A 24,938-nucleotide genomic window follows, 5' to 3' on the forward strand; every position below is an offset into this window, starting at 1 on the left:
ATGACTTACTGAGCCCACCAGAGTCCACCTGTTCATCTCACCTGTCTCAACAACCTGTCTCTCCTCTCCTCGTCTTTCCTCTCCTCTCCTCTCCTCTCCTCTCCTCTCCTCTCCTCTCCTCTCCTCTCCCCTCCTCTCCTCTCCTCTCCTCTCCCGTCCTCTCCTCTCCTCTCCTCTCCTCTCCTCTCCTCTCCTCTCCTCTCCCCTCCTCTCCTCTCCTCTCCCCTCCCCTCCCCTCCTCTCCTCTCCCCTCCTCTCCTCTCCTCTCCCCTCCCCTCCCCTCCCCTCCTCTCCTCTCCTCTCCTCTCCTCTCCTCTCCTCTCCTCTCCTCTCCTCTCTCGTCCTCTCCTCTTCACTCCTTTGGCCCTGAGATAAATGAACTGTGACACTAAAGGTTAGAAGCAGATCCCAGCAGATATGGGAAAGCACTCTTTAATTAAGACACTATCTTCCCTCTCCTCCCCTCTCTCTCTTCCTCTCTTCACCACCGGCACTTTGATTGGTTGTGCTTCTGGTTTGGTCACCGGGAATAATTGAAAACTCAGCGCAATATAAGTAATATCGTTGTCTTCTGCCTCAACAGGCGCAAAGTCCCCATACGTGACCGTGACAAGTCTAGTTAGTGTGTCCCTCCTCCCTCCTTCCGTCCCTCCTTTCTTCTTGCATCTGTCTTTCTCTCTCTCTCTCGCTCTGCATCTGGCTCGCTGCTCTTATCTGCCTCTTTCATGTCTGGTCCGGTCTCATTTCGGTTCTCCTCGCTCCTCCATCAATCACGCGCGTTCTGCTGCCCTTCTCTCTCTGTCTCCTTCACTTCTCCTTTGACTTTCTTCTTCTTCCTCTTCTTCTTCTTCTTCTTCTTCTCCCTCGCCCTCCCCCCATTCGTTCTCTGTCACCGCCTCCTTCCTGTCTGGCTCGGTTACAGCCTCCATTCATTTATGCATATTCTCCCTTTTCATCCCCTCCGTGTCTCTCACTCACTCTCAGACGCATAAAAACGCGTCCGCTTGATTTACCATCTGCAAACAAACAGTTCTGCCTCTCATAATTGCCATGAAATATAGATGCAAATTGCTTTCTGGTGCCCCTCTCTCCTTCTACCGCTCCCTCCCTCTATCTTCCCCCACTTATCCTGCCCTCTTCAGGTACCTGGTGCAGCTCCAAATGGCTCATTCATCAGCCACTAACTTCTCCTCCCTTTGTCTCTGCTCTCTCCTTCGATCCATCTGTGTTATCATCTAAACCCCCCCCCCCCCCCCCCCACACACACACACACACTCTCTCACGCTAGGTGCGATTTCTCAACGTGAAGCAGAGAGAATGGCCGACGTATCGACTGCTAACTCATTCCTTGGCCACCCTACCTGGCTTCCTCCCTGCCTCCCTCTCTTCTCTGTCACTTCCATCATGTCATCCCGTCCGTTGACTTTCTCTCTCTCTCTCTCTCTCTCTCTCTCTCTCTCCCCCTCTCTGCAGGCGTGGTGTCCCAGCAGGATAACGGGAAGACGTTCAGCCTGTCCAGTACCATCCGTATCCCTGTGGAGAGGAAAGACAACGGGGCGGCGCTGAGCTGCGAGGCGTCCCACCCGGCCCTGGGTGGGCAGAAGAGGATTCGACACTACCGCCTGGATGTGTATTGTGAGTGTGACCTCTAGAACTAAGTGTGTGTGTATGTGTTTTTTTTCCATCGTACATCAAAGCACCGTCCATCTATCTTTCAAAACAAATGGAGTCACTTAACGTCCACCACCAAATTCTTCCAAAAAGATAGATTCTTCCATCTGTCCTTCTGTCACTTGAGTTGCTCCTTCAGCACCATTCATTACAGCGCTTTACTTTAATGGCAGCAATAATTTTGTCAGGGGAGCAGGTCCTCATATCTCATTTTAGAATGAAACTCATTTATACTCAGCCCAGGATCTAAAAGAGTGATATTCCACGCTGCCCTGAATGAGACCTGAGCTCATTAAAACCTAATACAGACAAATCTTGTCACGCAGCGAGCCGGCAGGAACAGGCTGGAGGCCAGTTTAGTGTCCTGGGCTGCATTTTAACAAACTAACTGACATCCGCCCAGAAAAACACAGATCACACCAGTGTGAAGGATTTTTACATCTATTCTGAGACGTGATTGATCTTTGCTCGGGAAAAATCTCTGCGCATATTTTGAGAAAATTACTGCCGGAGAGTTGAAGTGATAATTGGACGAGACATCACTGCAGTCAATATTTTGAAGGTGAATTCTTTATAAGTTCTTCGATTGAAAAAAATTCATGTTGAATAATCTTTTTTTAAACAGCTCTAATCCATATTTTGGTTAATCCCTTTAGTACATAATTAAACGATCCACCTTGTTTTCTTTTCTGTCTGTTATCCTTTTAAGTCATTTTCTTTTCTTTTCCAAATGGCAGATGAATAATTAGAACCAAACTGACACATGTGCTCGCCGACTAAAAACGTGACAGCATGCAGGATTAATTTAATGAGCCTTGGCAAACTCTAAGTCTGACTTAAATTCGATTTTTTTTGCAAAAGCCAAAGAAAACAAACAGCAAAAATAAGAAGCACAGTTATTTAGTTCTTAGATACTTTTTAATGCTGAGAAGTGAAGTGTTTCTGTGCGAGTGTGAGTCAGTTTGTTTCCCTCTCTCAGTTTGTCAGAGGGAGACAACAAATGCATCAGTGGTGATTCATACATCCACACTTAATCTGATTCATACTCACATCAATCACCCAGCACAATTAATTTCCCCCAGTATATAGATGTTTGCTGATAGATCAGAGTGATTGATATGCGTCAGGCCATCTGCATGCTGGTGGCTCCTCCAGCCAGAGAACAATAATGACCTACTGTCAGCCTGGATTTGGCTTCACATCGCTCTGCTGCTGAAGTAAGTGTGCTTCAGCAGCTGCTGGAGCGGTGGGCTGCTTATGATAACAGGTGTTTCAACCATAGGATTGTCAGCTGGTTGCCTTGGAAACAGATGTTGGAGGCGCGTCCTTCCTCCTGCTACTTTCACGCTTGTTTCTCGTTTCTCGTCTTTGTCGTTTCTCATCTCTTCTCTTCCCGTCTCTCTCCCTTGATTTTGAGATATTGGCTGGGTTTTGATCTCTTTGATGCAATTTGTTTTCCGTTGTGACTTTTTTGTGTTTCCAGTCACACGCACTCACTTCTCTCTCTCTCTCTCTCTCTCTCTCTCTCTCTCTCTCTCTCTGTCTCTCTCTCTCTCTCTACAGTTGCCCCGACAGTGAGAATCATTCCTCCGTCTGGTATTTTGAGAGAGGGCGACTCGCTCTCCCTCGCCTGCTCTGTCACTGGAAACCCTCTGTAAGTTTGTGTGTGTGTGTGTGTGTGTACGTGTGTGTGTATATTTGGAGTGTGTAGTGTTGTTTTGTGTTGCTTGGTACTACAGTTAATCAACATCATCTGCTGCAAGTTTTTCACCCCTAATGTAACAAAAACCTGTCGCTACTCCAAAAATTCGCACCAGACTCCAGTTCCACCTTCATCGTCCTCCTCCTCTGTTTTTTACTTTAATACGTATTTGTGAGAGCACAACAGCTCAAGGCAGGAGGGCATTAAAGGTCAACGGTTAAAGAAACAAGCAGAACCACAGATGTCTCAAACTTGGCCTTCATCAGGTGTGAAAGCGGCACATTGTGCTGTACAAACACGGCCAGCTGGCTCCAAGTGCTGCCTGTGAAGACACTTTGGCTTGGGGCGGCGGCGTCGTGTTGGATCTTTTTACTCTTCTGCTTTAATGGATCCCTGACAAAATAATCGCTAAGTATCAAAGTTTTGTCTGAACAAATTTCTGCCGCATGAAAGCAGAAACGGGTCTCGACAAATCAGCTGAAGGAGTCGCCCAAAACCGGTTTGATGTAGAGCGACAAGCTGGATGTTGCCAAGATTAAAGTCAGCACATTTTAATATTAAGGCACAGCAATGAATCGCATGGAGACAATTTGGGAAAATGGTTTCAAACAGGTTTGCGAATGACATTTACATTCTAATTTCAGCAAACAGCAGGGAGGTGCGGAGGCAAAGCTGTGGATAAAACCACATATTTAGTGTATTTGCAGGGATTTCTGTGTTTGCTGCTTGTAATCTCCTTTAGACGGACGCGGTGCGGTTGGTTTGCTCTATATGGGCGCTGGGCAGCTGGACAGAGTTAAATGTAAGGAGCTACAAAGAACCAGAACGTATTTTAAAATCATTTAAACCTTAAGCGGCAAGAGGGAGACAGTGAGAGTGAACAAGTGGGTGAGCGAGAGAGAGAGGAAGAGAGAGAGAGAGAGAGAGAGAGTGAGAGAGGGAGGGAGAGGGAGAGAGACTAGCTTCACTGATTCCATGTTTGGAATCTCTGGCTTTCTATGGTTTTACAGTCATTTCCAACACTTTTTGTAGAATTTGTTGAAATCCTCCTGACATCCTGATATACCATAATAAAAGAATAGTGAAACCTTTTAAGTCATTTAAAGTAAACAACAGGGGATGGACTGGTAAGACACAAACGGGTCTTTGCTCAGAGAAATTTGACTAACGAGGCTGAGGACGGAGCAGACAGACGACCTGTCAATATCCCAGGAGGCTTTGCTGAAACATTGTACTATTAACTTTCTATGAAACATTGTACTATTAACTTTCTTATGACTGTGTACTTCCCACCATGTTATAATCAGGAGGCCCCAATGAAGCCGCATTGACTCAGACAAACTCACGTTGTTCTGTATAATTGCTATCTTAAATAATTCCATGCTTCTATTTTGAAAACCCGTTAAGTAATTATCAGGTTCCTAGAATCTCACTAGTTGATCCCTGTCTTCATTCTTGTAATTAGTACATCGTGTCATTGTTCGCCTAACAGCACTAAGCACTTATTAGCACATCATTAGGATGCCATGGCAACATTTGGGCCAATCATATGAAGAGAGATGTACGCAGAGTCTTCATCACACAGATCACTCGGGTTATTGAGATCAAAATGAAGCTGCGTCCTTCATCTGAGTTCATCTGAAGCAGAAGTTGGCTGATGGCTGACAACAGCTCTGTGTGTGTGAGAGCACAGAGAGTAAAGCAGAGCCAGCGCTAACCGATCATCAGTCAACAACAGGCGGCCGGCCACTTTTGAAACAAGCCCTCTTTGCAGTGTGTGTTCAGAGCCCTTTGTGCGCTTTCCACAAGGCTACTGGGTCCTAAGCTCCTAAACCCTCCCCAAGATGGTCCGTCTGTCCGTGGGCAGCAAGTCCACCAAAGCTCGGTGGTAAAGCTTCATGAAGCCAAAGCGTGTGTGTGTGTGTGTATGTTAGAGGGTGTCTGTGTGTGTGAGAGTGTGCATTTCTGAGTGTGGGTGTGATGATAACTTTGTAAAATCCAATGGTGAGAACTGGCTGAGAATCAGATTGGCCCTAGACACACTGCAGTTTTGTAAGTAAGTTTGGGACCGTGTGTGTGTGTGTGTGTGTGTGTGTGTGTGTGTGTGTGTGTGTGTGTGTGTGTGTGTGTGTGTGTGTGTGTGTGTGTGTGTGTGCGCACGCATGTGTCTCTGTGCGCATGCATTTATGTGTTTGTAGTGACACACGAGAGATGGGAGACGGTGTCACCCTGGACTCTGACTCCTGGACCTCCCATACACACACACACACACACACACACACACACACACACACACACACACACACACACACACACACACACACACAGCAGTCCCCTTGTCACTCTCACACGTGTTCCCCAACCCTGTTAACTGCCTGTTAAGCATTAATGACCAATTATATGCCAGCCATGTCTTTGTTATTAGGAAGAGAGACAGAGAGAGACAGAGAGAGATTATCTTGTCATTTGCCATGATTGCTCACCTGTGTGACTGTATGAAATGGTAATTGCAGGTGGGAGTGTGTGTGTGTGTGTGTGTTTGAGTGAAAGAGAGAGAGACGGGGAGACTAAACAAAGAAGAGGTTTAATTAGACTTCCCGAGGGATTAGAACCCAGATGAGTCAGGTTTGTAATCCGGCCAGGCTGGCATGAGGCATAACGCTGTGCCAGCTTCACACACAAGCACGCACACACACACACACACGCACACGCACACGCACACGATCCGTCTTTTATGACCAATTCACTCTGTCCACTGCTCTTTCCCTTCATCTTCTAACCCTCTCTACTTTCCAGCCCTTTACTGGCGTTTTTGACTGACTCAACTTTTTTTTTTTCCTCTCCCTCCTTTGCTCCCCTTACCTCCTGTCAGTCCTTTCACACCCCCACGGGCCTCCGACCATCAATTTCCTCAGCAGTAGTATTTACTTGTCAGAATGCTGCCCTCCCTTACATGCTTCCTCTTCCCTTCAACCCCTTGCTGACTTCCTCACCCATCATCTTCACCCGTTTTCACTGAGCATCTTCACTCTCAAACGTCCCTCTGCATCAGCTCAGATGCTAACTAAATCTCTCTCTCTCTCTCTCTCTCTCTCTCTCTCTCTCTCTCTCTCTCTCTCTCTCTCTCTCTCTCTCTCTCACTCGCCCCAGGCCCAGGAACATTCAGTGGTCCAAGATTAACGACACCTTACCTGACAGGGCAGAGATCTCTGGCCCCTCCCTCCAGATCTCCCGCCTCAGCCAGTCGTACAACGGGACGTACCTGTGCCAGGCCCAGAACAACTTTGGCCGCGCCGCCGACCACTACACCCTTCTGGTCTACGGTGAGTAACCATGGCAGCCACTTTCCATATGTTGCTGGTTTCAAACGGGTAATATTTGAAACTTTAACCTGATTTTGATTGTTTTGCTCCTTCTTTACAAGTTTTTTTTGCATTCGAGGCAATTATTAATGTGTCTGACTCATATTATGTGAAATCGACGCTTTGCTTGTTTCCCTTCTTTTCCTTGTGTTTTGATTGATGATTTGTTTTTGTGAGATGTAATTTTTATTCAGCCTTTAATCTTATTATATTCTCTCTTTAATCTCAGCGTCTCTGTTATCTGGGTATCCTGTGCCGGGATGCCCAGACCCATTAAATCCTGCAGCTTGTCTCATCTGTCTTTCAGCTTTATTTGTTTTCATGACTTTGCGCGCAGCAGGAAACCTCCGCTAAACTTCCTGTGCTATTGATTCCACAGTGCTATTGATTCCAGAAGAAGTCGTCTGTTGTGCACAGATGCTAGTCTACAACATTATTATGCAGACAAGAACAATTCATCATGTCCCCCGTGACCTTATCCTCTCCTGGGGGGAATACAGAACAACTTCAGTCTACATGTGCAATAAATGAAGATAAACCGTTTTTGACAACTTGATGAATTCCACAGTGCATGCTGACACACAAATAACTTAACAGGTGTGAACTGCTCTTGCATTACGTAATAGATTGAAGATGAAATCGGGCATCGCTCACGCTGCTTCCCCTAACAGAAAGAGAAAGCCACTGATGGCGTGTCTGTGTGGAGTAATCTGCCGTCGCCGAACGAGCTGGCACTGAATTCTTACACGGACACATTTGGCAGTAAAATAACAGCGGGGCATCTGCGGCACCAAAACGCGGCAGAATCAACAGTTGCATGAGCAGCGGAGTCAGGCACGGCGGAGTGAAGGGTGTCCGTTATTGGGAATTTTACAGCCGTTCCAAGATGTTGCACCAAAATGCAGTGGCGCTGGCCGGCCGAGGACTTAATGAAGATTTAGCCTCGTTGGCTGCAGAGCTCGGGATCACAGAGGATGACAGCGCAGCACAGCTCGCTACATGCACAAAAAATCTTTAGCCATTACGCATTAAACACACCTGATTTAGCTAATGAGGTGCGCGTCCAGCGGGGAGTGATGGAGAACGTGCAGCGCTGTGGAACTCAAGGACAGAGAACCGCTGCTGGAGGGTTGAAATGCAATCAATGGACTGAATGAAATATGCCGATTGAGGTTTTGCTGCTCTTCAGAAAAGGTTTCCTCAGCTCTTCGGGAGTGCGAGTTAGAGCAGCGCTGTGGCTTCTGCGAGAGGCTTGTGTGGGAAGTTATGCTTCCACGTCACAGACAGAGCTGGTTTGAGTCTATAGAGTTGCTGTGTTGAGTTGCGTCTGATGCCTGTTTCACACTGGGCGGCGTATGCTGAGCTCGAAGCTTCTGCCTTCATGCTAGAAGCGCCGGTGCTGCAAATACTGTTCAAACTTTCACGCTACATTATTTATTCAGTTGTTTTCGGCTTTGCTCTCCACATTGCATGTTGTGAGCCGCCGCAGCTCAAGCGCGGGGATCCTGCCTGAGTCCCTTGTGGATCCTGTTGCTTCCAGACACTTGGACTAGGTTGTGTGGTGGAGTCGTGCTTAGAGTCTTATGTCCTGAAAATGTGCATTCAGTCTGTGTTTACTTTAATATAAACATGAAGTTTCAACCAAAAGGGAATCAAAGTGGCTGGCTGGTGATTGCGAGCTTCCACAGTTTCAGATCCGCTGCGTTTGGGCCTAATTACAGGCTCACTGCTGTCACTCAGCTACTCTGCCCTTTTGATCTGCGCCGTCCCCTGGTGGTTGCTCCTGTCACTGCAGCCAAACACCTGACAGATCAGAGGTGGAGGAGGGAGGGAGGGAGGGGTGGTCTGGGGGAAGTAGGGGGGATAATATCTTATGTAACACACTCTGCCCCCCGCACACACACACAAACACATACACACCCCCCCTCATCCAACCATCTCACCAATCGCACGCTCCCGCCCCACACATTTGATCGCACGGGCTTCTTGTGCAAGCGTGTCGAGCATCAAACGCTACACATAATGGCAGCTTTCCACAGTGGGAGAGCATCACGGGTGGCAACAGTGGCAAGATGAAAGGTGATACACACACACCACCCTCTAGCCCCCACACACACACACACACACACACACACACCTTTCTGGCTCCCTCTCCTAGAAGGTTAGACATGTCTTTGATGTGTGCTGCCACCTCTGCGGAGATATTTCCCATCCTTCGCTCTCCTTGTCATCACTCTCTCTTTAGTTTCCCGCCTGATCGGCCTATTTTTAGCGCGTCTCCTCTATTCTACATTTTGTCGTTTATCGTCTTTATTCCGCACTGTCATTCTTGCGCTGGTCATTAATTCCCTTTTATCTCGCTGTATTTCTCTCTCACCTGCTGTTATGGGAAAAGAGGTAGTGTTTAGGTAAGGAGCCTTGCCTCCATCAAAATCCATAAAAGAGACGGAATTCACATAACCGGCCTAAGCCAAGGTTCCGCTCTCCAGCCTCTCCAGCCTCTCCGCTCCGTGCCAGGGATTTTCAGCAATCAGCTTCTTAAATCCTCCTGCTGCAGCTCTGCGTGTGTGAGTGCTAGTTTGCTGCATTTCAAAAGAACACGCTCTCCCCTCTTGGCAGATGCTTAAATCAAATAGTTTAGAGATGTTGATTCAGCCATCGTATTAATCTGTAGATGACTGAAACTCAATTTTAACTCCTGTGCGCGTCACAACTAATCATCCTGATATATTTGTAATTCTTAAAATTAAATTCCAGGCTGAAGTCATTGCAGAGGGGCGTCGCAGCGCAAAGGAATATTAGAGCTGACAGCCCAGGGCCCCGGCAGAATTTTTGCGTTACGCCACTGACAGTTAATATCACGGAAAAAATACTGTACAGTGTGTAAGATTGCAAATTTAATACCACCTTGTTTTTTTTTGCTGTACGCCCACAAAACAATGCAAATGAAGCAGCTCAAGCACGTTGACGCCACGCTCTGCTGCATTCATCCTTCAATATTAAGATTGATTCCAACTGCGGATATGTAAGCAAATCTTTGTGAGAATGCTGCTAACCTCTCACTATTTCCTCCCCGGCATTGATTCAGGACTCGATAGCCTTCCTTTCCCTCCACTCGTGCCTTTGTTCTCACCTCTTTTCCGTCCTCTGTCCACTTTCCTCGCCTCTCTGTTACTCCTCCCGGGTCCCCCCACCAACCTACCCCTCCCCTCCCTCCCCCTTCCCGGCAGATATTTTTAACCTTGCCACCGGTTTGCCCTCCGTTGTCAGGTCAACTGCAGTTCAATCGTTTACCCCAGGGAGGCCGAGCTGTTTGAGAATTAGGCGTGAAGATGGACGAATGGAGCCTTTTGAGGATTTAGAGCGGGAGGGGCAGGGAGAGAGAAGAGGAGAGGTGGGGAATGGAGGGAGGGAGGTGTGAATGGATGGAGGGATGGGGGAGTAATGGATGGAGGGGAGGAGGGATGGATGAAGAGAGGGATGAGCGGTAGAGAGGAGGATGCAAGGACAGTGGAGGTTGAACACAGGTTAACATTCAGTACCACGGTTTGTCAGATAAACGAAACGTCAATTTAGTTGCCTTGCAGGCCTCCCAGTGGGAATCCCAGGATGCATCTGGGAGATTGGACGGGGGGGGGGTTGGGTGTAGGAAGAGTGTTGTAACAGATGAGTCAGCACAAAAAAGAGGAACCATTTTATTGCAGGCGCAGAAAAACTCTGCTTTCTCTCCCCTCTCCTTTATTTCTGCTCCACCTTCCCTCTGTGAGACTTATCTGGCACCAGGACCTGCACAGCGAGCACAAACTCAGGCAAACTCTGCGGCTGCCAATTTGTTACAGGTGCTTTAGGCTCTGTCACTTTATGAAGGGAGACTGGATTAATTCCAGTGGGGGAGAACAGACAGTGAAAAGTGGGAAAGTCTCCAGGGGGAAGCTGGCAGCGGCACCGCCGTGATGCACTGACGTCTGGATTAATTTGACTGGTCATTGTTGTGTGCAGGTGTGTGTGCTTGAAAGACTTTAGTAAAGGAAATAATGTAAGAGTGTGTGTTGTATCAGCGCTTGGGGTATTAATAATGCTCCCACACACACACACACAGTGGGTGTATTCATAGATGTGGCCTGTTTGTTTCATCTTTGTTCCATCATTGCTAAGAAGAAATTTGATTGTTATGCGCCTGTGTGTGTGTGTGTGTGTGTGTGTGTGTGTTGTAGATGTACACTTGCATGTGACTGGGAAGGGAATGTTGCTGATTGTCTGGTGAAAGCCCAGAGGGCTCGCTTATGTAATTGAACTGAGCTGCTGCACTCAGATGAATCGCCAAGCCAATAAAACCCATTAGAATTGAATTGCAGAGAGAGAGAGAGTGTGGGAGGTGGAAGACGGGAGCCAGAGAGACAGAGATGGAGACAAATAGAGAGACAAAGAGAGAGAGAGAGACAGAGAGAGACAGAGAGAGAGAGAGAGAGAGAGAGGGCCAGAGAGGCAGAGTAGATGATAAATGTTCGCACTGAGGTGTTGCGTATTGTGTTTACTTTGTGTGTGTGTGACAACTGTATATGGCTGTGTTTGTGTGTGTACCTATATGCTATAAACAGAGTCACAGTAAGTGCAGACAGGAATAGAGGAACTTACATCTAGTTATGTAGATGTGTAACTCTCCTCATAGCAGAGCCATGGGAGGATGGATGGACGTGTCCACAGATGAGATGATGGGGTTCTAGGTGACATGGGATTAGGGTGTGTGTGTGTGTGTGTGTGTGTGTGTGTGTGTGTGTGTGTGTGTGTGCATCTCCCCAGCAGCTGCAATAAGCTGTTAGGATAATTGGAATGAAAACCACAGACATCCATTTAATGAAGTGAGACTTCAGAAAAAAACCAGAGGCAGAATAAAAAGCTTGAATAAAACACGTTGGGTGTAATGGAATGAAGACAGCAAGAGGATTCAAGTTAAGCTTGTTTAAGGGATTCTTGCTTTCCACCAGTGCAAGAGCAACACAATTAACATTCAAGTCTTTGGCCTTTACGCTCTCACCAGTGGAACTATGACCGCCGTCTCTCATTCAGCCATGTGACTGACAGCCGGAGCCTGCAGTGTTCTGGATACGGCCCGGCGGCGTCGTAACAAGGCCCGATCAACTACGGCGGCACCTCATCCTGCGGCGTGCCTCTGCGAGATCCAGATATGTCGTTATGGCTCACGCACGTCGCCGGCATGCCTGGGAATAACACGGGCCGCCGTGCGCCTCATTGGCAGCCATACAGTATTAATGAATAACAATATGACGCGGAGAGAGAAGGACGCTATCGGCCAGGGGAACGACAGCTGTACGCCATTCTCCTTAATTAAGCCGGAGCTGAGGCGGCGTGGGAACGGGGCCGCTGCCGAGTGAAACCGGAGAGGCGGAGCGGCGGGAGAAAATTGAGGGAGGAAGAATGCAAATGACGGTGTGAGGCAATTTAGCCCGGTAGAAGAAGAAGGAGGGGAAAGAGAAAGCCAGGCGAGAGTGGTGAGGATGTTGGTGAGGGCGTCGGAAGAAGAAGAAGAAGAAGAAGTTGGACACAGCAGAATATTAACTGTTTGAGGTTGTCGCTGCTTGCCAAGAAAAATTAATCAGCAATGGTTTAATTAGTAAGCTGACCCCCGACCATTAATCCTGAGCGCTCAGTCTCAAGTGAGGATCACACACACATAACCATGTATCTCTCTCGCTCTCTCTCTCTCTCTCGCTCTCTCTGCCCCTCCCGCTCCCCTTTTTCTTAATGGAAAATGGTTCCCCTCCTTTCTTTTGTCTTGCCCGCGCCATATATCACACATCACACACGATGCATTTCTGTACAGAGACCAAGGCTGGGGTGGGAGGAAAGTGAAAGGGGGGGGGGAGAGGGGGAGGAGTTTTGAGGGGTTGTGCTGACATAAGAGGAGTGCAAAAAGAGATTGATGATCTCAGGGCCAGTGGGAGAAAGGTGGAGAAGAGACAGAGGAATACTTACCAATAAATTACTCCCGAGCAGAAAGGGCAGTGTGTGTGTGTGTGTGTGTGTGTAATGTGTGTGTGTGTGCGTGTGTTGAGTGTAGGTGTGTGTGCGCGTGTGTGCCTTTGTGGGGGTGTTTTAGGTGTTTTTGTGTGTGTGTGCATTTTGATAATAAGCATGTCTGTGCATATGCTCGTATCTCAGCATGCTAACTGCAAATTAAATGCCCGCCTGTGTTTCAGTGTGTGTGTGAGTGTGTGTGTGAGTGTATGTATGTGTGTGTGTGTGTGTGCAGACTTTGACAACTCCTTTCACGTTGCAATTGTACACATTGTTTGACGAAGCTGCATTCTACTCTGGAAAGTGCTCTCTCACACACACACACACACACGCCTCCAAGTGACTTTGAGTTCTTGTCTGCTATTATTTTTGTCTTTAGCGCCAATATGAACTTGTCTATTTTTCCACCTCTTTGTGTCTCGCCCATTGATTGTGCGAACGTGTCAAGATCCAGGCTTTTGTTGGTCTCTGAATGAGACGGTCTCGGCGCGGCGCGGCTCCATCGGGAACGCATCTGTCACACACAATGTTTCTGTCTTTGCTGCCATTGTGCCATAGAAAATGTGTCAGTGATGGAGAATGTGTTCCCATATATTCCAACTGCCTTGAAGATGAACGTCATTCTGCCAGGTGTAATTCTCTTCTCTCACCCCCCCTCCCCTCCCACCCTCCCTGCTCAAGCGTGCCTGCTCCTCCATTTTAACCCGCTCTGCCCGCACAGCAGACGTCGGACAAAGTACATCATTCGCTCGTGTCCCTGCGTCTTGTCCGAGGCAAGCGAGATTGATTCCATTTCATGCAAAAGTCAATTTGGGGGAATAATTGGTAACATTTGTCTCTGGTATCGAAATGGAATCAGCCTTGATTACCGCTCAGTGTCTCTTCCTCCCGACGCTCCGCTTTACATCCCTGCCTCCCTCCAAAAACTCCACCCTGCTGCAAACTTCCTGCACAGTTTTGTGCCGTAACTAATTTCAGTGTTCACTAGTGTTGCTTTCACAGGTTCTATTGTTCTGATGTGACGTCGCCTGTAATCCCTGCAAAGCCTGAGTTGAAATGCTGCTGCATGATGTAGATAATAGTATTTGTGTGTGTGTGTGTGTGTTATCCCATTCCCTGTCTGTCTGTAGATAATGTGTCAGTCACTACCGCTGCCCCTCCCACTCCTACCACCCAACCCATCTCCTCACATCCCACCACCCCAACCCTCCTAATCCGCATGGCCCCGGACCCTGAAGGTAACACGCACACACGCACACACACAACGAACCATCTCTCTCCTTGTCCTTTCCCTCCTCCTCTCAGATGGTGTCACACCTCCTCCCTGCTCCCCTGCTCCTCTGATGGGTCTCAGGTGGCCCATTGTCACTCTCACACACACACGCACACACACAGACACACACACTTCACCCGCTTTCTGCCGCAACCTTCCCTTGCCTTGACTCTCGGGTACGCACCTCCCACTCTATCCTCCTCCAACTCTCTTATCACTGATAGTCTGATGCTCCCCACGCACGGTGCAGACTCAGCATTCGCCTGTGTGTGTGTGTGTGTGTGTGTGTGTGTGTGTGTGTGTGTGTGTGTGTCTGTGTGTGTGTGTGTGTGTGTGTCTGTGTGTCTGTGTGTCTGTGCGTGCGTGCGGGGGGTCTGAGGTGTGCCTCTTGGTGCTTGGTGGGTACTTTTAATAAGTCTGAGCTTGCATAAGCGTTGGATGTGTAACAGACATGTAGCACACCTAGCCTTTGGCTGACCTATCAGCCAATGGAGAGAAAGGGAGAGGGAGAGAGAGAGAGATGGGGAGAGATGGGGAGAGATGGTGTATCCAGGTGGTTGTCTAATCATAGTTTCCCAGTAGAATGTTGCACAGCAGGTTGAAGAAATATGTCTGTGTGTCAAGAGAGAGAGACAGAGAGGACGAACTTTCCTCCCGCCCGTCTCATCCTCTTGTAATGTGCCGCATTTATTCATATCTCCTCACACACACACACAAACAGACGCTCACAGATGTCTCTCCTGTTTCTCTCCGCACATTCAGCTCGTCTCTATTACTTTAAAGCAGAGATGTGAGCCGAGCGAGCGGGAGCATCCTTCTTCTTCTCCCGCCGCCGCCGTCTGGCATTCAGGAGCTCGCCTGCTGGGCATATGAGACAATGTCAGAGCAAAGAGTCACAGGAACTCGGATTGAAGATTTGAGAGAACATTTAGCCAGTGTTGATGTATCTTCCCGCTGTGAAACTCTGCACCTTTAATACTGTCAGTCCTTTTCCTGCAGAGCTTTGAGCTGCGACGGGTTAAGAGCAGAGAGAAGAAGAGCTTCACTGCCTTTTTTTGTTATCCCCTATGAAATATTACTGGGCCTGACTGCTCTGAATCACAGGCCTCCCAATGCGATCTCAGAGCCAATATTCACTTTATCACACACACAGACACACACACATACTGGTTGGGCGCTGTGACAGAGGCATGACGCTACTATTAACTCAAGCGAAACACAAACACAAGCCTCCCCCGCCGGCGTCTCCTCTCCCCCTCCAGGTGCCAGCCAGCCCCAGCTCCTCCTCCTCTTCCTCCTCTTCCTCTTCTTCCTCCTCCTCACCTCTCCATCCCTCCCTTTCATCCTCCCTCTTCGTCCCCAAAGTGTTAGCACTGTATTAATGATTCATGCTTTAATTCCGCACTGTCAAGGTCCAAGAGCCGCATCAATAACCGCGTCCTTGCCTCCTACAGGCCGCAGTATCGGCCTCCTGGCACACACACACTCACACACACACACACACGGGTGTTTTCCTTACCATCAGCCGCCCTCGCTGTTTACCGGCGACGCCAGCGCGGCTTTATCTCTCTTGCGCGGCCATGTCAGTCACCTGCTTCCCCTCTCTCTCTCTCTCAGCGGAGTGATTGAGTTTGTGATCTCTCTGCTCCGCCGTTTGCTTTGTTTTCATAACATGCTGCTAAATACAATACGAACAAACGGTTTTCTGCTTTAATTTTCTATTACAAACCAAACTAACGTGGCTTTCTTTCTTTAATCATGTCACGGGTTTATCGCTTGTTGCTGGAGTGTTTGATTTCTTTTCCCAGGCCTGCGGCGCTCCGGCTGTAAACGCACTTGAGGCTCCTCTCATTCCGATGGCTTGGTGCTCCTGACAGGTGGTTTCTGCTGCCGCGGCTCTCAGACGCTCACATACTGATTCCCTTATTCGCTCTCCTCATTTTTCTCCCATTTTCTCGCCCCGTTCTGACTAGTCTGCTAGAGTGCACAGCAGGGGGTCGATGACAGGTGATAATGGAAACTGGGGTGGAAGATGTCAACTTCTCTCCTTTCACGCCTCCCTCCATCTCTCCTTCTCTCTCTCTCTCTCTCTCTCTCCATCGCACAGGTGTTTTAATATGCTTTGTTCTCCTGTATCGTCTTTATTCCTCATCAACGCCTCTCCTGCTTCGGCTGCTCCCGTCCATTTTCTCTCAGGGTCGCACCTTGTCTTTTTAAAACTTCTCTTCTTCTTCCTCTCTTTCTCTGCCTCAGTATTCAACACTCACTCACCTTTGCTCCTTTCTCTCTCTCAGATCCCGGCGCAGTGGTGGAGACTCACAGCGCCGTACCGTACGCAGTGATAGGGGGCGTTCTGGCACTGCTGGTTTTCGCCGTCATCTGCGTCCTCATCGTTACCATCTGGTGTTCCGTCCGACAGAAAGGTAACACACACACACACACACACACACACACACACGAACACACATGCGCGCACAGACACAAACGGAGGAGTTTGCTCATTGTTCTACTTTCTGCTAAAACAGTGAGAGCAAATGACCCTGAGATGCTTTGAAAGTAATCTTTTAAGCGAAGGTGTAAAGTTGTCAGCTCCGAGCAGACAGGACGGGATGCTCCTTTCTGCCCGCACACTGTCCATGATGAACGACCTTGGCCGGGGACGGAGGAAGAGATGAAACGTAGGTGTGGTCCCTGTGTTTTATGACTCCATATATTAGCGTATCAAGGCTCATCCATTACAAAGAAGGCTCGGCTCCCCACGTTCCCTATCTCTCTAAGTGCCTTCCGCGTTGGCAGCTGCAGACTAGATTCCCCCGCCGCAGTAGCCACCGCCTATGAGCTCGCTTCTCCGGCCAAAGACGAAGAAGAAGCTGTCAATCAACATTCAGCGTGGCTCCGAGCTGCCAATCAGCGTCGGGACGCCGAGACGGGACCGGTGCAACCAATCAGTGTCGGGGACAGGGGCCGTTAGGGCTTTGTGTCGGGGAGCCTGGTGCGACTTTCCGGCGTGCCAGTCAGTCAGTCGGCGCTTTGAGTAGACTGAGCGTGTCACTGTGTCGCTCACCGACCCCCCCACCGGGGTGAAGGGACGACTTGCAGCGGGGGAAGATGACTTGAGCGACGCTTTGCTCTGTGTAACCTGCGGCGAGCCCGTTCATTAATCACAGAGGTGTTCAAATGTGTCTGAAGAGGTTTTGTGAGCGACACCAGCTCGCTCGCCGTTGTAGTCGCTCTCCTAACCTTCCCTCCACCTTCTCTGTCACTCTCTCTCCCCCCCTCTTGCCTCTTACGCTCTATCATCTGCTTCACCGCCCAACCCCCCAGGCTCTTACCGCACCCGAGAGCCCATTCTTGCTTGGTATTGACCTAACAATCACTGAACTAATGAATTAATCAGTTACAGGTATTGTAATCAATAATATTAGCAGCGATTGGTTTGATTGTGTTGCATGGCACTGCACAGATCGTGACGCTTTGCCACCTAACCTCCCGCCCCCGATCTCCCTCCTTCTCTCTCTCTCTCTCTCTCTGTCTCTCTCTCTCTAGGCTCCTATCTTACCCATGAGGCCAGTGGGCTGGACGAGCACGGCGAGGTGCAGGAGGCCTTCCTCAACGGGAGCGACGCCACCCAGGGCAAGAAGGAGTACCTACTGTAGCCCTCCTCCTCCTCCACTCTGACCTCATCCACCCGATCCACCTGCTCTCCCTTTCTCCCACCTTTTACACACACACACACACAAACACAGACACGCACACAAACACATGCACACACTCGCGCAGCAACAACACGACACGCCACGAAAGGGCGGCCCTCTGAAAAATGACTGTATACAGATACTGCACACAACCGATCCATCCTGTACCATTCCACTCCATGTCCTCCGCACACACACACACACACACACACACACACACACACACACACATACCTAGAGACAGACTGAGAAATAGGGAGACCGACCAGCCATTAACGATTGTGCCATATACTGTAGAGGGAGGAAATGGCGAGGGGGTAGAGAGAGAGCGAGAGCGAGAGAGAGGGTGAGGGTGAGGTGGACATAGACAAAAAAAAAGGAATGATACCATAATTATTTTGATGGAGAGGGAAGCAGGGAGCACAAAGGGAAGCCGAGCTCTCCGCCTGCACAGCCGCTAAGAGGGGAAGGGGAATTAGAGGCAGATGACGGCTATAATTCCACGCCGGGAGGAAACCGTCCATGCCACAAAGCTCCATCTTTAGCTGGCAAAGCAGTTGAGGGGGCGGTGAGGGAGGGGGAGGGAAAGAGGGAGAGGGGGGCGGGGGGCTGCTGACCAGGCGGCAGCGGAGGCAGCAGAACTTTCCACACTTAGCAAAGCGTGTTGCCTTCAGAGCAGCAGCTTATACGTATACGTGTGACTCCTCCACACAGCAGCAGCAGCAGCGGTGTGTGTAGAGTGCGCGAGAGTGTGTGAGAGTCCCCCCCCTGCTGTATCTACACTTAATGAACAAGCCGACCGTCTTGTTTTGCCATCCCTGTCGGCACGGCAACATCAGTTACCGCTGATGTCCCCCCCACCCCTCCCTCCCCTCCTTCTCTCTCTCTCTCTCTCTCTCAGTGTCTCTCAACTCTTTTAATTTGCACTCCGTCTTCCTCCTCCTCTTCCTCTCTCCTCACTCACCTGTTCCCCACGGTTGTCGTCTCTTCCTTTACATCTCTCTTACCTTCTACTCCGCCTGTCTCCTCCCTCCCTCCCTCCCTCCCCTCGTATCGCTCCTCCTTTGTTGGCTCCCAATAATGCAAGGATTAGTGTTGGGCTGCTTTCCTCACAAAGAAAGGGAATATGAATTGCAGCGGCATTAGAGAAAAGCGTAATTATTTTAGAACGTCATTAAGAGGATAAAAGGGTTTACACGTCTTTAAAAGGAAGGGGCGAGGGGAGTGAGAGCAGAGGGATGGAGGGAGAACATAAGAGAAAAGAGTCCGACACGCCACACACATGCAGCTACACGCACACGTCCATACGTACGGTTGACATACGTTCACAGAACAAATATACATATCTCTGAATTCCTTATTTGTATAAAAAAAAAAAGAACAGCAACATAAATTAAATGAAACTTTTAAGACATATGAAAACAGTTTACTATTGAAACGCATTATGAAGCAGATATACTAACACAGAATATTAGCCTAGAGGTGAGAAACCGAACAAACTACTGTCCAGTGATCTTTAAAGAAAATAAAGAAAAGAATAAAAAAAAGTTCATTTGTCTTTATGAAATACCAGAGGTCTTATTGATTTTTTTATTAATTATTATTATTATTTGAACAATTATGATTGTTGTTACTGTTATTATTATTGCCGTTGTTATTATTACAATTGTAAATGTTAAAGAATTGTACACTTCCCATGGTTTGTTTTCCGTTCTTCTGTAGAGAAATAGCTGTCTTTCCCTCCCCCTCTCTCTTCCTCCTCTTCCTCCTCTTCCTCTCCTCCCCCGCTCCCCCTCTCTTCTCTCTTGGTCTTCTGTGCCTAGTCGTCTCCTCTCCTGTCTTTCGCTCTTGTTTACTTTTAGAGTCCATGTTGTCATTGTTGATATATAGCTAACTATTTCTTTATAGGGGAAAGATACAAAGCACGACAAAATAAAAAAATGAGTCCAAAAATAACCCCAGGGATCAGTCTGTCGCTTCTTTTCTTTCTGTCTTTTTTTTATGTGTTTACTGTGTAATTAGCAGGTGCTGCTTTTGAAAACCTGTGAAAGGAGAAGAGGAGACGGAGCATATGATTAGATCAATGGGGAATAGCGGAGTTATGTGTGCGGAGATAGAGACGACGGCAGTGCAGCTAGTTATACCTGGCAGCTCTCTCAGAATAAAGACAATAAACACGACAGAAGGTTCTGCCGCGCAGCTAATGAATCACAGGAACAGATATTGGGGGAAGAAAGGTGACAGGAGGGTTGAGCCAGATGCACACAGAAAAATATGACTCTGCCATTAACTTCCAAACAATCAATACCCGATTCTGTCGAGAGGCACTCAACATGTCCACGTGTTTGCAGGGCGAAATTTGAAAGCCGCCGGAGGTCGCCGGGTGATAGATCGATGTGTTTCTCTTGCATCGACGGCGAGGCTCCTCGGCCTCCTGTCATAAAGACAGATTGTCAAACGGCAATCAAAGTAATGGACTTGCCAGGCGCTACCAGTTTAAGCTGCCGCCCTGGCCGACAAACAATCTGCACGCACTCCCTCACAAACAAGTACAACCCCAGCCGCGTCTCGAGTTTATGGAGACACTAAGGCGGCTCAGGTAGACTCCGACTATCAAACCAGCGCTGGTCGATGGAGAATAAGCCTCAGAATATTGTGGTTTTATGTATTCTTTGATGTCCTTCAAGCAAAGGGAGCATCTGCTGTTTTCCTTGTGGGACTCACGGGAGCCTGCTGGAGTTCATTCTGCCTCACCAATATCAAATATATACCAAATAACACACTTTCAGTTTTCAATAGATGCTTTTTTGGTTGTTTCAATGCTGTTCCCACTTTCCTGCTGCATCCTGGGAAACTGGCCATTTGGTGACCATAACAATAAGGCAATTTAGTCGCTGAACCTAATGACATTCGGACCACCGCTGTGCTCATTGATGGTGATTATCGAATCAATAGACATAAGCGAAATGAGATTGGAAACAGCCAGATAACAGTCGATTGTGTCCCCCCCCACCGAGTTTATGACATGCTGTGAATGCCATAATCTGGCCAATAATGACAGCAAGACAGCTATGAATAACCCCCTCAGCAGCTCCCTGATGCTACTTTCATCGATTAACGTCCTGGAACGAGTTCACATTGGAGAATTTTGCGTTTATGACCCTTTATGACAGCCGTATTTCATTTCTATGAGTCGCAGTAAACGTGGCAGTCCATCCAAACACAAACTCCCTTTATTTCAGCCCTGCTACATGCTGGATTAGACACAATTTCATCCTTTTTAAAAACCAATCCCGGTCACTCTTGTTGGGTATTATTGTGTTCTGCGCTGTTACCAGTGTAACTTTCGACAAAGCGCGGAGGTGTGTGCGAAGTTGCCACAGCAACACCATGAGGCATTGATTGAGGTGGCTGAGCGTGTTGAGGCCAAGCATAATCAGGAAGCGGGGAGCTTTCAGGCAGACAGGACTATTGAATGGACGACACCATGGAAGCGGGAGCCTGTTTTTCCTTTACCACGTTCCTCTGTCAATAATATGTGCCAGTCAGTGCTTTGTTTTCTGTGACGACAGTGTATGTATTGTGTATTTCTGTGCCAGACACAGGAGATGGAAAGCAAGGGGATGAGGTGAAGGACGGAGGGAAGTGAAAATGAATGAAGAAATAGACCTTGTGATGTGATTGAGATCGACTGAGAACACAAACAAATGTAAGATTCATATCTAAAACCCGAGAGAAGAACATAAAAGAACAAAAGAAACGGCGGGCTGTGATCGCGAGAGACGGAACGGAGGAGACAGAAAGTGATTCCATCCTGAAGATCCAGGCAGGAAGGGATGGATTTGTCCTTTTTTCTCCTCCACTGGTTTCTTCCTCCTCCAACATAGTTCAAGATGGACAATCCAATTAGTGTGAGCAAGGCCCTGTCTCTTTTTAATATTACAAAAGAGCATCCAGTTTACAAGTTTAATCAAAACAGCCGTGAAGATTGTGTCATAAGCAGGTTAATTATGTTTCCCTACAATGCAGATTCCTCTCTGGACTGCTGTGTTATTACTGCGTGTTAAATTAAACGCTGTCATTCATACATCTGCATTACTGGGTGGGTGGCTTAGCAGAGATATGAAGCGGGGGCTTAGGAGGAGCAGTCAGAGTAAAGAGACATCTGTGATGGGGACAGCAGTCGTCATCTGGAGATTTAATTTTCTCACTGACATTTGGTGTTGGGCCTGATAATTAACTGGCCTTTTCATTTGTGATTTACTCACAACGTCTGTGCAAGATGCTGCTGATTAGTTAAAAAGCCAATAACAACAAGCAATATGCTAAATTTATTCTCCTGTAGCCTGTGTGTTATCTCTCACAGACACGAGCTATTTCCTATACACACAAAGCATAAAATGAACGGGAACACGCTGTAGGCATAGATTATTCGAGATGTTGAGAGTTTCGCATATCTTCCTGTTAGTCATGAACTTAGACCCCAGGGTACACTTTAGCTTTGAAGGAGTGTTTGGCTGAGCACCATGGAGCCGCCTGCACCGCCTCATGCAGGGCTTTTCCAACCGCTTTGCCTCTGGACTGGGCTGCAGCAGGTGGACGGTGCGGTACGGAGAGAGGGAAGGACACCCGCTCTCCTCCCTTTTGTTCCCTATCTGGGGTGAAGAGCACCTGGGGCACGAGACTGTACAGCTGGAAGAGAAATGTGGTCACCGCATGAGCCCAGATAGGAAGATTAGTGCTGGGTGTGAAAAGCTGGAGGGCATGGATAATGTGGAGTGGCAGGCACAGCAGGATGAGGAGACAGAGAGACAGAGCCAGGGAGCGGACCTGGCAGGAGTCGTCTTTTGGAGGCTCTGTGTGTATCTTTCTGGGCTTCTTGCATAGCAGGTCAATGTAGATGACCAGCAGGAGAAGCACAGGCAGCATGAACAGTGTGACCCCGTGGATGTAGACTTGAAACTTGGGGCTGAGAACCGTGTCGGGGGCACAAACTCCCCAGTGGCTGCCGTGAATCTCTGCGTACGTGAAGTTGTGCATGTCCTCCACATAAAACTTAGAGAGGAAGCCCCCGTATGGAAGGTACCTCCCGATCACCTTGAGTTCTTGGGGGTACTGAGGATAAGGAGAGGGTGAGGATGTGGTCCAGTTGCCGTCCAGTACCAGGCCGGCCGTGCCAGAGTCTTGGCCGGTTGCGCCGCTGCTCCAGGTGCGCAGGGTGTTAGAGGAGATGAACTGGGAGAAGGAGGAGAGGACAGAGCCTAGCCAGCACAGCAGCACCGTGCACACAGCTCGTTGACGGGTCACCACAGAGGAATACCTACCACCCACAGGACATGGGAAGACATAAACTGAGAAGATTCACCTCAAACTCCTCAACAAAAGTGTGAGAAATGGCAAATCAGTAGCTACACTGCTGCTAAAACGTCGACATCAAGCTGAATAACACAAACATCACATCACATATCTTCTTCTAATTAGAGGCTCAGTTTGCAGGCGAGTGTCCATCATACAAGTCAGATTCTATTGATATTTACTCACCGTCACCTCCCGGCTGACAGCATAAACAGATTGTGATAAAACCTCTTAGTGTTGGTGCATCTTCACGTTCGCGGTTTTCCTTTTGCCCTCACATTGATTACGTTTTCTCTATTTCTGAAAGCAGACTTAAGTGTTAGTTCACTTCTGCACTCCCACATGTTTGCTCCACTCCCACTCGCTTGTCATAATTATGAAAAAGCAGTGTTTTTCTGCACACTGCTCTCATTTATTTATAAGAAATCTGCCTGTGGAACTCCAAATATTTACTTGTATCATGTTAATATCAGTATTGTTGTGAACTTTTACCAACATTAAGGCTTATTTATGTTTATTCTTCTCTCTTTCACATGGCTAGGATCGAAAGGTTCGTGGTTTGATTCCAGCTCCTCTTAGAGAGCCTGTTCAAAGTGTTGTTGAGCAAGATACTGAACACCTAACTGCTCCTGATGTGCAGGTTGGCTCGTTGCATGTTGTGACCCTGCCATCAGTGTATGAATGAGTGAGCGTGAGGTCATTGTATCAGATCAATCTTTGGAGGAAAAAGCTGTATAAGTTCACTCCATTTACCATTTACAGTCCATTTAAGATTTCCAGGCTCACCTGTCTGCCAGGCGATGCTGCAGGTGGTCGTCAAGTGTGAGCAGCATAAAGAGGCACATGGTGAACTGCCGGATCAGAAGAGGGCAACACACCAGCGTGACACAGGTGTACAGGCACTGACGAGACCGGAGGTTGAGCAACACATTCACCGGGACCCCCACCGCACCACCCAAGGCCCCCACCCAGCCCAGACAGAGCCGCAGGCAGCTGGACACACTCCCGCGTTGGGGTCTGGCACCCTGGGGTCTCTCCTGTACCTCTGTGCTACTGACAGCCATGCACAACCGCACACTTACCACCATTACAGAAACAAAGAGGACACACTGACACACAGAGTAAAGCCAGATGAATTCCATGTCTGGGGGAGAGGGAGAGGAGAGCGAGAGGAGAGAGAACATTTTAAAATATAGATTAGTAAGGAATTACTGATGGTGTGAGAGTAAGTTTGAACTTTAACACTACTAACAAGTCCTGCTTTCACAAAATGTACTACAATAATTGCGAACAATAATTTCACAGCAAAATCAAAAGTACTCGAAATGTTGCACTGCATTTAACAATATTTTCCCACATTAGATCAACTGAACGTGACATGCAGGATGAAATTGAATCGACAATACAAAACACAGTTATTATTGCTTCAAAAGGTGAGAATTGGAAGACTTTATACTCAGCAACAGCCACATTTTTAAGCTGATGAGCAGAAAATATAGAATCTGCAAATCTAGCAGTAACCTGAATTGATGTGTGTGTCGTGGAGTTAAACACATTCCTCCCAAATGCAGTAGAGTGTAAAGTCACTAAATATTCATAACAAATACCTTAAAATCAGACTGGAGCCCATTATTAGAGTGACGTGCTTAAATAGTGCCACTTTCACTCCCATTCTCTCCACCCTGCACTACACTCTATATATTATTCCTTCTTTGTTCCGTCCAGCACAGCGCCTGCAACCTCAGCTTACATCGCCAAGGGCACAGATGAACATTGAGAAAGACGCAGAATAGAGGGAATACAAATCAGAACCGAACGACAAGGGCAGAGGAAATATTTGAGGT

The 24,938-nt window shown here is 48.1% G+C and overlaps 1 protein-coding gene across 4 annotated transcripts in view; it reads left to right on the top strand.

Annotated features, from left to right (window-relative positions):
• cadm4 (cell adhesion molecule 4) overlaps nt 1-19,695 on the top strand; it is a 123,751-nt gene extending 104,056 nt beyond the window's left edge. For 2 of the 4 annotated variants that reach the window (XM_076152702.1, XM_076152700.1), the window contains exons 4-9: nt 1,474-1,635; nt 3,235-3,325; nt 6,524-6,696; nt 13,902-14,009; nt 16,339-16,467; nt 17,591-19,695. In XM_076152702.1, coding sequence (XP_076008817.1) covers nt 1,474-1,635; nt 3,235-3,325; nt 6,524-6,696; nt 13,902-14,009; nt 16,339-16,467; nt 17,591-17,700 — 773 coding nt within the window. In that variant the 3' untranslated portion in view covers nt 17,701-19,695. Of the gene's footprint in view, nt 1-1,473; nt 1,636-3,234; nt 3,326-6,523; nt 6,697-13,901; nt 14,010-16,338; nt 16,468-17,368; nt 17,448-17,590 lie in introns of all 4 variants that reach the window. The other 2 variants (XM_076152703.1, XM_076152704.1) reach the window with 2 other exon arrangements.
• Nucleotides 19,696-24,938: the final 5,243 nt, after the last annotated feature.

This window comes from Genypterus blacodes, unplaced genomic scaffold (genome assembly GCF_046128005.1).
Source record: "Genypterus blacodes isolate CSIRO-AG114 ecotype Tasmania unplaced genomic scaffold, CSIRO-AGI_Gbla_v1 ptg000057l_1, whole genome shotgun sequence".
Taxonomy (NCBI): Eukaryota; Metazoa; Chordata; class Actinopteri; order Ophidiiformes; family Ophidiidae; genus Genypterus; species Genypterus blacodes.